Source organism: Peromyscus eremicus, chromosome 5 (genome assembly GCF_949786415.1).
Source record: "Peromyscus eremicus chromosome 5, PerEre_H2_v1, whole genome shotgun sequence".
Taxonomy (NCBI): Eukaryota; Metazoa; Chordata; class Mammalia; order Rodentia; family Cricetidae; genus Peromyscus; species Peromyscus eremicus.
The window spans coordinates 40,636,521-40,650,027 of record NC_081420.1 but is presented as its reverse complement, the minus strand read 5'-3'; the positions used below and the strand labels follow the sequence as shown (position 1 = coordinate 40,650,027).

The window sequence follows — 13,507 nt, the reverse complement described above, 5'->3', positions numbered from 1 at the left end:
TGATTAGAACTTAGGTGGTTATGGAGAATTTCAATGTTTCAGAGTTCAGAGACAAATTATCTTGTGCTACATTTAGCTCTCTTTATAACCATTCATTGCCCGCCTCTGTGTCTGACTTAACGTCCTTGGTCTTATTAGGTAAATCCCTTTGAAATGTACTAACATGTCACCTGGTTCCACCAATCCAAGGCTGTTTCAGAGAGCTATAACCTACCTCACATTTCCACCAATTATCTGTTAAAGTTGCCTTGATTTATTTTGTTCTGGTAACCTAAATCCAAGTTCCTGAGCCACGGTCCACACATATTTTGCTTCATAATAAACTCATACCGTCTTTGAGAGCTTACATTTTTTTTGGGGGGGGGTCACCTTTCCCATGTGCTAGTATTAGCTCCCTAAGAATGTAATGAGATTCCCCCCCCCATAACAGAATGTTCTAGTACGTGATAAGACCATTAATCATTATTCTTTTTCAGAGGGTTCTTGATTCTTCTCCATTTTAATTTTAAAATTTTTTGTTTTTGTTTTTGTTTTTCGAGACAGGGTTTCTCTGTGTAGCTTTGCGCCTTTCCTGGAACTCACAGAGATCCGCCTGGCCCTGCCTCCCGAGTGCTGGGATTAAAGGCGTGCGCCACCACCGCCTGGCTAAAATATTTTTTAGTTCTAGAAAAATATGTGTTTATTGAGATATCATATTTAAGGAATATTCAATACTTTGTTGAGTTTTCCTACCCAAGAAAAGCAAATTGCTATTTGTATTCATATTTGGCCTTTTTAAAGAGTGTTTTAAAGTTCCTCCAAAGAAAATGTGGCACATTTCTTGGTCTTGAGTATTTTTTGTTTTTGTAGCTGTGGCTTTTTCATTCACGATCGTATATATGAAGGCCGATTTTAGTGTTGTTTATATCCTAACTTACTAAGTTATCCTTTTAGTATATTTTCCCCACTGGCCATCGTGGCTTTTCAAATTTATGATCATATTACCAGTATAAAAAAGGACACCAGAGAAGAATCATTGAAAAGGCCATCAAAACCCCACAGGTTGGGTTTGAGGAGACCATCCACACTGGGGAAGTATAGCTGAGTCGGGAAGGGTCCGGGAGAACGTCTCACTGAAGTATCACCCATTTCAGAGATAACGAAACACAAATGCGAAAACCGGCAAGGATGGGAATTCTCCTCTTCCCGAACGGTTCAGTAAGCTCAGATAGAAAAATCCCAGCCTTCCCGCGCAGGCGCAGTGGGAGCGCGGGGGGGGGGGGGGGCGACGACCATAGAGTAGAACGCCGCGGCTCGGCAGAGTGGCCCTGGGAGTGCGCACGCCTAGTGCCCCGGCTCCACCATTCCGGCCTTCGTGGCGGTCCGGGATAGCTTCCGCTTCCTGCGCTGTCTGGATTCCCCATCTTTGCGCAGGAGCGCCGTGGTGAGCGAGCCGCTGCTCCCGGCTGGCGGGAGGGCGCGGGTTGCCGCGTGATCCTAAAAAGATGGCTGGAGCTGGGGGGAAGGCCCCCCGGACCGCAGGGTGGCCGCCCGTGGTACGCCTGGGGCGCAGAGCCGGCCGGGACCTAGGAGCGCTGCAGAGCTTAGATTTACAGTCATAGAGCTGGAGGGGCAGAAGGACAGAATCACCTCCGACCTTCAACCTTTATGAATAATCCAGTTCGCGTGACTGATCTGTATATGATTTTATTCCACTAGGCGTGAGGTATTCTAAAAAATTTCAAAAGCCGAAAGTCGTGGTAATTGTCTACTCCTCGACTGGTTCAGTTATTTTTGTGATACTGGTATTGAACCTCGCGCATGGTAGGCAGCACTTGCTCTTCCCCAACACCGTCCACTCGTTCCGAAGTTTTTATTTCAGTTTGTTGTATTTTACTTTAGGAATAAATGGAGATAAGTTTCTTACCAAGCCTTACTCTCACAAGTCCTGAAACAGCTTGACATCGTTTCCACTTTGGTCTATTTTTGTGAAAGTACTTATATTTCCACCGAGAACAGGAAATTAACTGGAGGGCAGGCTTTCAACTATCACACTTAAATTCTTAAAATATGCAGTATTTGCCGGGCGGTGGTGGCGCACGCCTTTAATCCCAGCACTCGGGAGGCAGAGGCAGGCGGATCTCTGTGAGTTCAAGGCCAGCCTGGGCTACCAAGTGAGTTCCAGGAAAGGCGCAAAGCTACACAGAGAAACCCTGTCTCCAAAAAAAAAAAAAATGCAGTATTTACTTATGATAGTTTGTGTTAATAATGATGGCTTATTCCTTAGGTTCACTCCATAAAGGAGTTATTACTTGAGACACTTGTAAATCTTTTGTATAAGCTATGATGGCATCTACTGGTGATACGGAGATCTGTAAGAACCAGGAGGGAGTTTTGAATACGAAGATGGAAGAAGAGTGTAAATATAGCACCAGACAAGATTGGAGCCTACAAAAGAACATTTACAACAGAGAAGTCTTCCGAAAGTGCTTCAGACAGTTTTGCTACCAGGAAACATCTGGACCCCGGGAGGCTCTGGGCCGACTCCGAGAACTTTGCTGTCAGTGGCTGAGACCCGAGACCCACACCAAAGAACAGATCCTGGAGTTGCTGGTGCTGGAGCAGTTCTTGACCATCCTGCCTAGGGAGCTGCAGGCTTGGGTACAGGAGCAGAACCTGGAGAATGGGGAGGAGGTAGTGACTGTGCTGGAGGATTTAGAGAGAGAGCTTGATGAACTAGGATACCGGGTAAGAAAAAAAATATATGGTTTCTGTTTCCTAAAATTAATTGTGGATTTGTAGGCCGTAGAGAATTATACCATTATTTCACAAAGCGTATTGAGACTTAGGTGGATCCAAAAGGGGCTGAATTGAATTTACAGTCCCTTTGAGTTTGTATGTTACAAGCCTTGAGCTTGTAATCTTCACATCTCACCTCCTTACAGGTATGCACCACCACTCCTGTCCGATCTTAGCATATTTATTTATGCCTTTTTGTCAGAGAAATTGTATGGTTCTGTGCTAAGCTACAAAATTCTGTCTGAATATGCTGCTTGGTTCAGAAACACAAGATTTATACTACAGAGAGAAGGTCTTAGAAGATAGTAGAAGGACACAGTATTAGAGAGGTGGTGGTAATAAGGTGGAAAGCAGCCTCTTATAAAGGGTATTGTGTAATATAAAACAAACCATTAAGAAATAAGGTTTTTGCTGGACAGGAGCACATGCTTGTCAACTAGCACTCAGATGGTGTGGAAGCAGGTGAGCTGAGAGTTTGAGACAATCTGGGCTACATAGCAAGACCCTGTCTCAAAAATACCAGGACCTGGAGATGTAACTCAGTGCTAGAGGACTTGCTTAGTGTGTGCAAGGTCCTGTGCCTCAGCCCGGGTCCTGTGCACATGGTGATGGGGCTGTTAATATTCCCTAGTAGAAATACTGGGGAGGATACCACCTGTTAATCCCCCCCAGCTGTAAGTGAGCAGCAGGACTCCAGTGTTGCAAATTTGATGAATTCCTCACCAGTGCTAGGGTGGGACTTTCACCCTGGTGTGTGTAAGAAACCCCTCACCTGGACTGTAAGCAAGCTCAAGAAACTCATTGATTGGCTTAGATAGGCTCTTTATTTGGTCTGTTATCAATGCCCTCTCTAGAGTGAATAGAAACTTACTCACCTCTCCCCAGGAAAAGTCATACAACATAAATCCACTACCCTGATTCTGCATTAAACAGTTAAAAAATGGGAAAATCAAAGTCACTGTCTTGAATGAATGAGATGTGGGCGCAGAGTGGAAAGTTAGATGGGAGGGCCAGGTTGGGCAATGCGTAGTTGAGGCATAGAAAACCCATTTGTGTTGGAAAGGTGAAGTTTGTGTAGAGAAGTTGAGACACAGAGTTCATGACCTTGACCATCAACTTCTCGGTTTAAATTTTCTTCTAGTACAAAGACTTTTTGAAAAATCTTTTCTCCACAGTCTAAGCGAGCTATAACAATCATGTAAAGGAGGCAGAAGAGAGAATCACACCTTTGTTATTTTTGTCTTAACTGTGACAAGACTGGTTTTCACCCAGTGGTGATTTCTAGCCAAAGAGGATATTTGGCAATTTCTTACAAAAATTTTGGCTGTTATAACTGAGGAGGGCAGATATGATTCTACACATCTTATAGCATACAAGCCAGCTTCACATAGCAATAAATGACCTTACTGAGAGTGTGTCAGAGAGCTAAACTTATGAGATCTCAGTATAAAGAGTATGGACCTGTGAAATAAAAGAAATGTTAAGCTGACGTTTGGTTATAAAATAGATGGGAGAGAGAAAAGGAGTTTGTGCCAAAAAGTTTGAAACAGCATCATGAAATCCTGGCTACAAAGTACAGGGTGTGACTGGGATAGGAATTGAGTGGAAATGATGATAGATAGGATCTATAAGGAAGGTTCTGGGGCCAGATATTGTGGCTCATGGCTGTAGTCCCGGGTCAGTCAGTATAGTCTTTGCCTTTTAAGCACAAAGATAAGAGTTGGATCCCCCAAATCCACATAGAAACTGCTGGGCATGGTGGCACACGTCTTCAATCCCAGTGCTGGCAAGGTGGAGAAAGGCCGTTCCCTGGGGTTCGTTGGCCGGTCAACCAACCCATCCTACTTCCATTTCAGGCCAGTGACACACCTTGTCTCAAACAGTAAGGAGACTGTTCCAGAGGGCTCACTGACAAGCCAGTCTAGTCCCCTTGGTGAGTTGTAGGCCAGTGAGAGACACTGTTTTAAAAAAAAGTGGATAACACCTTGAAAGCGACACCTGAGGTTGTCCTCTGAGACAGACAGACAGACAGACACACACACACACACACACACACACACACACACACACACACACACACACACGAAGAAAGGGAAATTAATCTCAGTAGTCAGGTAGAGGAGGCCAGAAGGTCAGCAGATTAAAGGCAGCCTAGGCTACATTCTGACAGGGGAGGTTCTGTGTCAGTGGAGATGTCCTTACTGAGGACTCTGTCGTGGGCTGTGCACTAAGGTTTTGAAGCTTGTAAGAGAACTGTGGTAAAGACACTCCTAGCAGTTAAGACTGTAGGTGGCCATTCTGCAGTTATGGAGTACCAGTTCTGTGTCACACACCATCAGAAGTAGTTGGGATGCAGCAGTGAACATCGTATACAAGTTACTGTTCTTATGTAGATTCTAGTCTTCTGAGAAGAGATAGAGGGAAAAAAGGTTCAGTGTATGTGACAAGGTGTTCGATGTTGATAAATCTACTCAAATGATAGAGAAAAAGAGAAGTGAAGGAATCGAGGGTTGTACCTTCAGTAGACAGGCCACAGAACGTGCAAGCAGAGGAAATGCTACCTGCAGAGACCTTAAGTGTTGCTAGTAGGGCAGAGGCGACTTTTTGAGAAGATGAAAGAATTGAAGAAATTATGTCATATGGAGACTTGCAGACCATTATAAAGAATTTAGGTTTTATGGATGGAAAGTCAGTGCCTAGCTTTGAGAAGAGGAGAAATGTAGAGTAGATTTTAAAATAATGACTCTGGTCGCTGTATTTGGTGATTCTGTAGTGGTGGCAGCAAGGCCCATAGGTCAAAGTAGAACTAGTGGAAATCATCTTAGGAAGCTGAACCTATTAACTAGACAGTTGGAAGTCACGTGATGTAGATCCTTGGACCCCCAAATCCCAGTCCTCTGAAGAGCAGCAGATGTTCTAACATTGAGCATTTCTCCAGCCCCTTCCTCTTAAATCCTTTTCTCCTCCTTTCTGCCTTCTTTTAATCTCTCCTTTCACCTCTTTCCACTTCATTCTGTGAGCATTAGACGAAGATGTAAAAATAGCAGAAAATCAACACAATTTAGCTCTAGTGGGGAAAGGAAGGTCCCCGGAGAGGGTGACGTTTTAAAATGACCTTGACAAATGAGTGGGATAGAGGCAGGCTGATTGCTGTGAAAAAGGTCATTTCAGGTTTGAGCAGGCCAAGTGCCAGCGCTGGGAACACTGTAGTCTTGTTTGCTGTTATTAGAGTACTTCTCTCATTTCCCTCAGGCTTCAACACAAACTGAAGAACAGAAAATATTTTTGCAGGAGCTGAAGCCTTTAGGGGCAGAGCTAGAACCCAGCGCGTCCCTTGGACTTGTGAAAGCCAAGCTGAGGTGTGAACCTGCAGAATGTGAAGCCCGAGAGGAGCAAGGTAAAGGGGAAGGGAGCAGGAGGGAGAGCAGGGCTGAGGCAGGACCTGAGGGCTGGTTTGTGCTTCCCACCATTTTTCTCATTAAAGTCAGGAGGGCCTATCCAGAAACCTGATGCTCGTGTGTGGACGTCCAGGTATCACAGTTTGTCACTTTAGTTAATTTCCTTCCCTTCCTTCCTCCCTCCCTCCCTCCCTCCCTCCCTCCCTCCTTCAAACCCAGAACCTCATGCGTGCCAGACAAGCACTGGGTCTCTCTAAGGTGTATCCACAGCCCCCTTTCTTCTTACAAAATTAGTACTTTTCCAAATTCTGTCTATTTGTTTAGGTTTACTTAATTTCATTCTTCTGATAGTTGTAATTCTTTATTCTGACCTCTGCTATTTGTAGCCTTGGCCTACTAAAAAGTATTTTTGTCTTCTCCCTGGACTGTATCCTCAGTCCTGTCAGTAACTAAGTTTTTGCTGCCTGCTGTCTGCAGCTCCCTAGCGGTCTGAGAGGAAAGAAGTATTTACCTATGAGTAAAGGAACAGTAAAGAGAACATGGCAGAAATGTTAAAGGTGGTGAAGAGATGGACACTTGCTACCTTCCTCATCTCTGCTTCCTCTGATCTTTAGCTTTTTCATAGGTAAACTGTCCAATGGTTTTAAAAGAAGGATTTATAAAAATTATCCAATGAAAAGTTTCTGTGCCATTAATTCATCTCATCTCCTCCCCTAACTCTATCACTGTTTTTGGTTCCTTAGGTGTCTTTCAGAGACTTTTTAGTAAACATTTTCTTCTCCTTAGGCTATAACGGTAGACTCTTGCATTTTCTATTTCTTAACAGCTGCTTAGTATTAAGAACTATAGACAAGCCATGAAGCCAGTTAGCCGGCTGCTACTGATGACATTGTCTTTGGTGTTTTGTTATAACAAATAGTGCTGTAATAAATAACATAGCATTGATTTCTATTTGTAGTACTGTGTGTCAAAAGTTATGTACTGTTATAATTTCAGTAGATATTATGAAATTGCTTTCCATAACAATTTGGATAAATTCACACCAGCAATTTGTATGCCCATTTTGTGAGTACAGTGTACTACCAAACTAATGAGGCAAATCCAGTGAGTGAAAAATCATGCCTTGGGCTGACAGGATGGCTCCGCAGGTAAAAGTGCTGCTGTGCAAGGCTGACCACCTGAGTTTATCCCAGAGTCCACAGTAGGTGAGAACCACCTTCCAAAAGTTGTCCTTTGACCTCCACACATGTGGCATGGCATGTGCACACTCACACATAAAATAAGAAAACGTTTTAAAAACTTGTATCTGTGCTGTTTAACTCATTTTTGCCTGATTATGGAGTAGTGTCTCTCCCTGGGGGAGCTGTCTGTCTCCTCTTTGGGAAACTGTAGTTTCCCTTTGCCTAGTTTCTGGTGAGTTATTATCTCCTTACTCATTTTTGGAGTGCTTTATATACATTTGATTCGTCTTACATCTTGGTTATGTGACTTGTATTTGAATAGTTTCTGTTGCTGATTTCATAAGCTGTCACTTCCTTCGCTGGAGAGTAGATGACATGCAGGCTCCTTTTTGTAGTTTCAGGTGTGGAGACTGGAAATGAGTCCAGGAATGGAACTCTGAAGCAAGACCTTTCGGAAGGAGTGGAAGCAGAACAGAATACTTCAAGCAGATTAGCAAAAGATGCACTCCAGTGTGAGGAATCCCATGACCCTGGAGAAGAGCCTTCTGGAGCTCCTAGTAAGGATAACTGGCTTCTGCGTAATAAAAATGGGGGACATTTGCCTGAGAACTCAGACCGTGCTGAACACCAGAACATCTGTCCAGGGAGGAAATTGCATAGATGTGATGACTGCGGAAAATCTTTCAGTCAGCACTCACGCCTCGTAGAACATAAAAGGGTCCACACTGGAGACCGGCCCTACAAATGTGAGCAGTGTGGCAAAACTTTCCGATGGAGGACTGTGCTTGCCCGACACAAGGTGGTACACACCGGAGAGAAACCGTACAAGTGTAATGAGTGTGGCAGGGCCTTCGGCCAGTGGTCAGCTCTTAACCAACATCAGAGGCTTCACTCAGGAGAGAAGCACTACCACTGTAATGAATGTGGCAAGGCCTTTTGCCAGAAAGCAGGCCTCTTTCACCATCTCAAGAGCCACAAAAGAAACAGACCTTGTTAGTGTCTTCAGTGTAATAAAAGTTTTAATTGCCAAGTTTTAATTGCCATTCCACACTTACTCAGTTCACACTGGTACAAACCCCTGTGAGTGCAGTGAGTGTGGGAAAGCTTTTGTTTATAACTCATCTCTTGTTACCCATCAGGAAATGCACCACAAGGAAAAACCCTTCACTCAAAGTGGTCTTACTCAGCATCAGAGAAACCGCACCAGGGAGAAGCCTTACATGTGTGATATCTGTGGGAAAGCTTTTGTTCAAAACTGAAGTCTTACAGAACATGAGCAAATTCATACTGGAGAGAGAGCCTATAAATGTGCTGAGTGTGGGAAGGCCTTTACTTGGAGGTCAGTCCTCACGAAACATCAGGGAATGCACGCTGGGCAGAAACCCCACAGATGTGATGAGTGCAAGAATGCCTTCCCAGGAAGCACTGGCTTCATTCAGCATCAGGGAATCCACCCTGGGGAGAAACCCTACAAATGAGATGAGTGTGGGAGGACCTTCAGACAGAGGTCAGACCTGAGGAAGCACCAGAGAATTCATAATAGAAATGCTCCCTGTAAGTGTAAGGAGTGTGGGGAATTGTCCAGGCAGAACTCCACTCTTCTCATTGTCGGACTACCCACAAAGGAGCAAAAACTATTTCTGTATGAGGACTGCAGGGAAGCCATCTCAGAGTGCAGGACGATGAGAGATACTATATTTGTAATGCTTTGTGGCAACCCTTCAGCTGTTGGTACTATAAGAAGACCATAAATATTTGATGAGCACCCCCTGTGTACTGTTCATTGTATTGGGGCAATGAAGGAAAGAGTCTATTACCAGACTTCTTAGAGCATTTACAGCCCAGCCTGGGATGTGAAAATCTGCCATAGTTAATTGAAAAGACTAGTAAAAAGGACAGTGGAATTGATGCTCAGGGTGTTTAGAGTTAAAATAGGAGAGAGTAAGTATTAGAAATTCTGAAGAACAGATTATTTGTACACCTGGTCAGGGAAGAGTTCCTGAAAGATTTGATTGAAAATAAGGGTATGATGGATGGATTTGGAAGGCAGAAGGGAGAAACACATGTAGGTAAAACAGGTAAGTAGAAGCAAGAATGTGGGAAGTTTGGAAGCGTCAGTGATGAAACTAGCCATCCTACTAGAGGGTTGATTTAAGTGCTCAACTGATGGGTATTAGTTGGAAATAGCTTGGGGATGGAGCAGGAGAGCTGTAATGCTGGCCATGCTAGCCAACACTCATAGTGCTTTGACCCCGAGCACTCCTCTCACCTGTCTCTAAAACACCTCTAAGTATATTTTAGGAGTAATGTGGTTGTACATGCTTGTCTATCCCAGCACTTGTGATGCTGAGGCAGGAGGATTAGGAGTTCAGTGCTATCTTTGGTTACTTAGGGAGTTCAAGGCCAGACTGAGCTACATGAGACCTCAAGAAAAAGAAAATAGGATTCTAGGGGCTGGAGAGGTGGCTCAGCAGTTAAGAGCACTTGTTGCTCTTGCAGAGGACCCAGGTTTGATTCCCATCACCCACATGGTGACTCAAAACCACCCATAACTCCAGTTCTAGGGTATCTAGTGCCATCTTCTGACCTCTGGGCACAAGGCACACAGGTAGTACACACACACACACACACACACACACACACACACACACACACACACGTAGGCAAAACACTCCTACACAGAGAAACCAAGTTTTTGTGTCTGGCTTCTAAACATGTCTATTAACGCCTGTGATACCGCAACATGGGTGGACATCAACATCACCTGTGGTGCCATTTATTTAAAATGCCTGTGTGCTCTGAATGAGGCCCTGGGTTCAATCCCTAAAGCTTTGAAGGTTTACCTGGGCATGGTAATACAGTCCCAGCCTCTCAGAAGGCTGAGGCAGGATGGCTTGAGCCTAAAGTTTGAGGCCATCCTTGACAACATAGTAAGAACCTGTTTCTAACTAGTAAGTGCTTGTGCTTGAGTCCTACAAAATGCTCATTACGCCTAGGGTGTTACTATGAATCATAATGAACTATAGATTCTCAGAACATTTGTCCCCAGCTCTGGAGTGAACACCATCAGGGCCTAAAACTATGGTTTTGGTGTGGTCCTTCCATCATTTCACATTTAAATGTATTAAGGAGGGGGAGGGCTAGAGAGATGGCTCAGCGGTAGTTAAGAGAACCGGCTGCTTTTCTGGAGGATACAGGCTGGATTTCCAGCACCACTTGGCAGCTCACAGCCACTGTCACTCCAGGTACTGGGGATCTGATGTACCCCTCCAACCTCCACAAGTACCAGGCACACAGAGATGCATAGACATGCATGCAGACAAAATACTGTACACATAATAAAAGTAAAGACATTTAAAGGCTCCCAGGGGTCCCCTGAATATAAGGCCTGTGCCTGTAAAACAACAAAATGTTAAGCCTTTTTGTTTACTAGTCCTGCCATTATCGTGTTGTATTTATATTCTTGAGAACTAGTTTAGCCTTTTGGTTTGCATACCTTACCGAGTGCCTAGAAGATGGTACTGCTGTACCACCAGGAGGCTGCCACTACCCTTGTGTTCTGAGCCTAGATAACTGCTTTGGTTGAGAACTTATGGTGATTATATTAGGGAGCAGTCAAGCCACATGGAGCTTATGGCTCCTGTATCATTTTTAATAACTATTAATGTAGTTGGAAGTTTTCCTGTGTCCTGGCCTGCCGGTGTTGGGACAAATCTCTCCCACTCGTGCCCCCCCCAAGTAAACACACAGAGGCTTATAGTAATAAAAACTGCCTGGCCATTAGCTCAAGCTTCCTACTGACTAGCTCTTACACTTAAACTCAGCCCATTTCTGTTCATCTATATGTCTCCACGTGTTCCATGCTTTACCTGTGTGCCATTACATACTGCTCCCTGGACGGCGGGCTGGTGTCTCCTGACTCAGCCTTCCTCTTCCCAAAATTCTCCTTGTCTGCTTATCCCCCCCTATACTTCCTACCTGGCTACTGGCCAATCACCGTTTTATTAAACCAGTGTACAAAAGCATTATCCCACAGAATATTAAGGTAGCCCATTATTTTCTTCTCTTCTACCTTACTACAGCAAACTTGATATTTCTCTATATCCCAGCACATCTCCAGTCCCTCTTCCCTTCTGTCCAGCTGTCAGTGGATTTCATGCATAGGCATAAAAGCGAAAGGAGAAAGAATAATAATCCCACTCCTTAGTAAGTCTCCCTCCTGATGAAAATAAGACTTCATTCCCCAGTGCCTCTTAGCATCGCCAGGTTGTGAGTTGAGCCCCTAGTCATGGGAACACACTCTCTTGTGCATCAGATTGGCTTTTGGTGTTGGAGCTAGCATAACATTTTTAAAGTTAACATTTGTTTGTTTTGTGTGTTTGGGTGACATGCTATGGCATATGTGTGGAAAGAGAGGACAACTTGGAAGAGTCGGTTCTTCCACCTTGGCATCAAGCTTAGGCTGTCAGGCTTGGCAGCTAATGTCTTTACCAGCTGAGACACCCATCTCGCCAGCTTTTTCATGACTGAAAAGACGTTCTGTTCACAACAGAAAAGCAGATGAGCTGTTGAGAAATAACTCATTCAGCTGGGCCTGATGGGAACTACTGAGGAGGCTGATTCAGGAAGGTGGAAAGTTTAAAGCCAGCCTGGGTGACTTAGACCTTGTCTCAAAAAGGAAAAAGTTGAAAAGAAAGAAAAGGGCTGAGGATAGCTCAGTGTTGGAGCCCTTTCTAAGTGAGTATAAGGCTCCACATTGAATCTCCAGTACTGAAAGCTAAAACTAACTGGTTACTGCACGAGCTTTCCCCATAACCGTTAGAGCTGCAGAGGAAGGCAGAAGCAAGTGAGTTTAGCAAAGCCTGCTTCTTCATCAGCACACACAATCCCAGATTAAGCCAGAGAACTGTGTATCTGTAGTTATTCTCTATTGAGCTTACCCCACCTCCTGCTAATGTCATGGAAACTCTTTTGAGGATACCTCCTTACCAGGTTAATGCTGTTGGTACTTCTCATCTACTCAGAATTCACAGATGTGCTATCCCAATGAAAGTTAACTGCATGGTAACCAGAGCTGCCTTGCTTGCTGGAATGCATCCCGAGTTAACTGCTAACCAGAGCTGCCTTGCTTGCTGGAATGCATCCCGAGTTAACTGCTAACCAGAGCTGCCTTGCTTGCTGGAATGCATCTCAAGTTAACTGCATGGTAACCAGAGCTGCCTTGCTTGCTAGAATGTATCTCGAGTTAACTGCATGGTAACCAGAGCTTCCTTGCTTGCTGGAATGCATCCCGAGTTAACTGCATGGTAACCAGAGCTGCCTTGCTTGCTGGAATGCAGCCTGTGGAACTGCATGGTAACCAGAGCTGCCTTGCTTGCTGGAATGCAGCCTGTGGAACTGCTTTCCATTCCTGAGTCTTCACCATTTCCTGCTTTGCTTACCATGTGCCATCATTACACAAATGTCCTCCCACTTGCTTTTCTGCACACACTATTCAGTATAAATCCTGAATACTTTGTATAAACAGACCATGACCAAAGACCAGAACAATGGGACATGTTGGTTATAGACATATAATTGGTAACTTGTTTAAATGTGGGAGCTTTGTTCTGACTTCTTGTGCTTAAGAATCCACAGTACCACAAAGGAGGGGCATGAAATTTCCACATATTTATCAAAAGAGATCAGACTCAAAAATAGAGTAGAATGTGGCTAGCTAGAGCCAGATTGGCACGCCAGAAACTGAGGGCCAAACAGGACATGGCAGATGTGAAGTGTGTGATGGGGTACAGCAGTACACGACACAGTGGGCAGAAAGTGCCTCGCGATGGCCACAAGGACACTTGGTTGTAGTTCTGTAGCCCAGGGTGGTCTCAGATTTCTGACAGCCCTCCTGCCTCAGCCTTCTAAGTGCTAGGATTACAGCTATGAGCTGTGGACCTGATTCCCTTTGCGTCTTGGTGTAGGTTTTGAAATGCACACTAGGAAGCAGGGAGGAATGGGACAACTAAGTGGGTCCAGGGTTTCAGTAATGCAGTCAGTAATTCAACAGTAATTCCAAGCCCAAGTAACTGCTCAGGTTGTCTGGCTGCTGCTTTTACAATGAATTCACATTAAGAGATTTCATGGTAAAACAGAGCACATGAGTGG

At 44.5% G+C, this 13,507-nt stretch overlaps 1 protein-coding gene across 1 annotated transcript; it reads left to right on the top strand.

Annotated features, from left to right (window-relative positions):
• The first annotated feature begins 1,312 nt into the window (after positions 1 to 1,312).
• Zscan12 (zinc finger and SCAN domain containing 12) lies at positions 1,313 to 9,124 on the top strand. The gene is given in 5 exon segments (XM_059263357.1): positions 1,313 to 1,423; positions 2,267 to 2,727; positions 6,031 to 6,175; positions 7,753 to 8,402; positions 8,404 to 9,124. Coding segments are annotated over 4 exon segments (1,632 nt in total). The 5' UTR covers positions 1,313 to 1,423; positions 2,267 to 2,322; the 3' UTR covers positions 8,836 to 9,124.
• Positions 9,125 to 13,507: the final 4,383 nt, after the last annotated feature.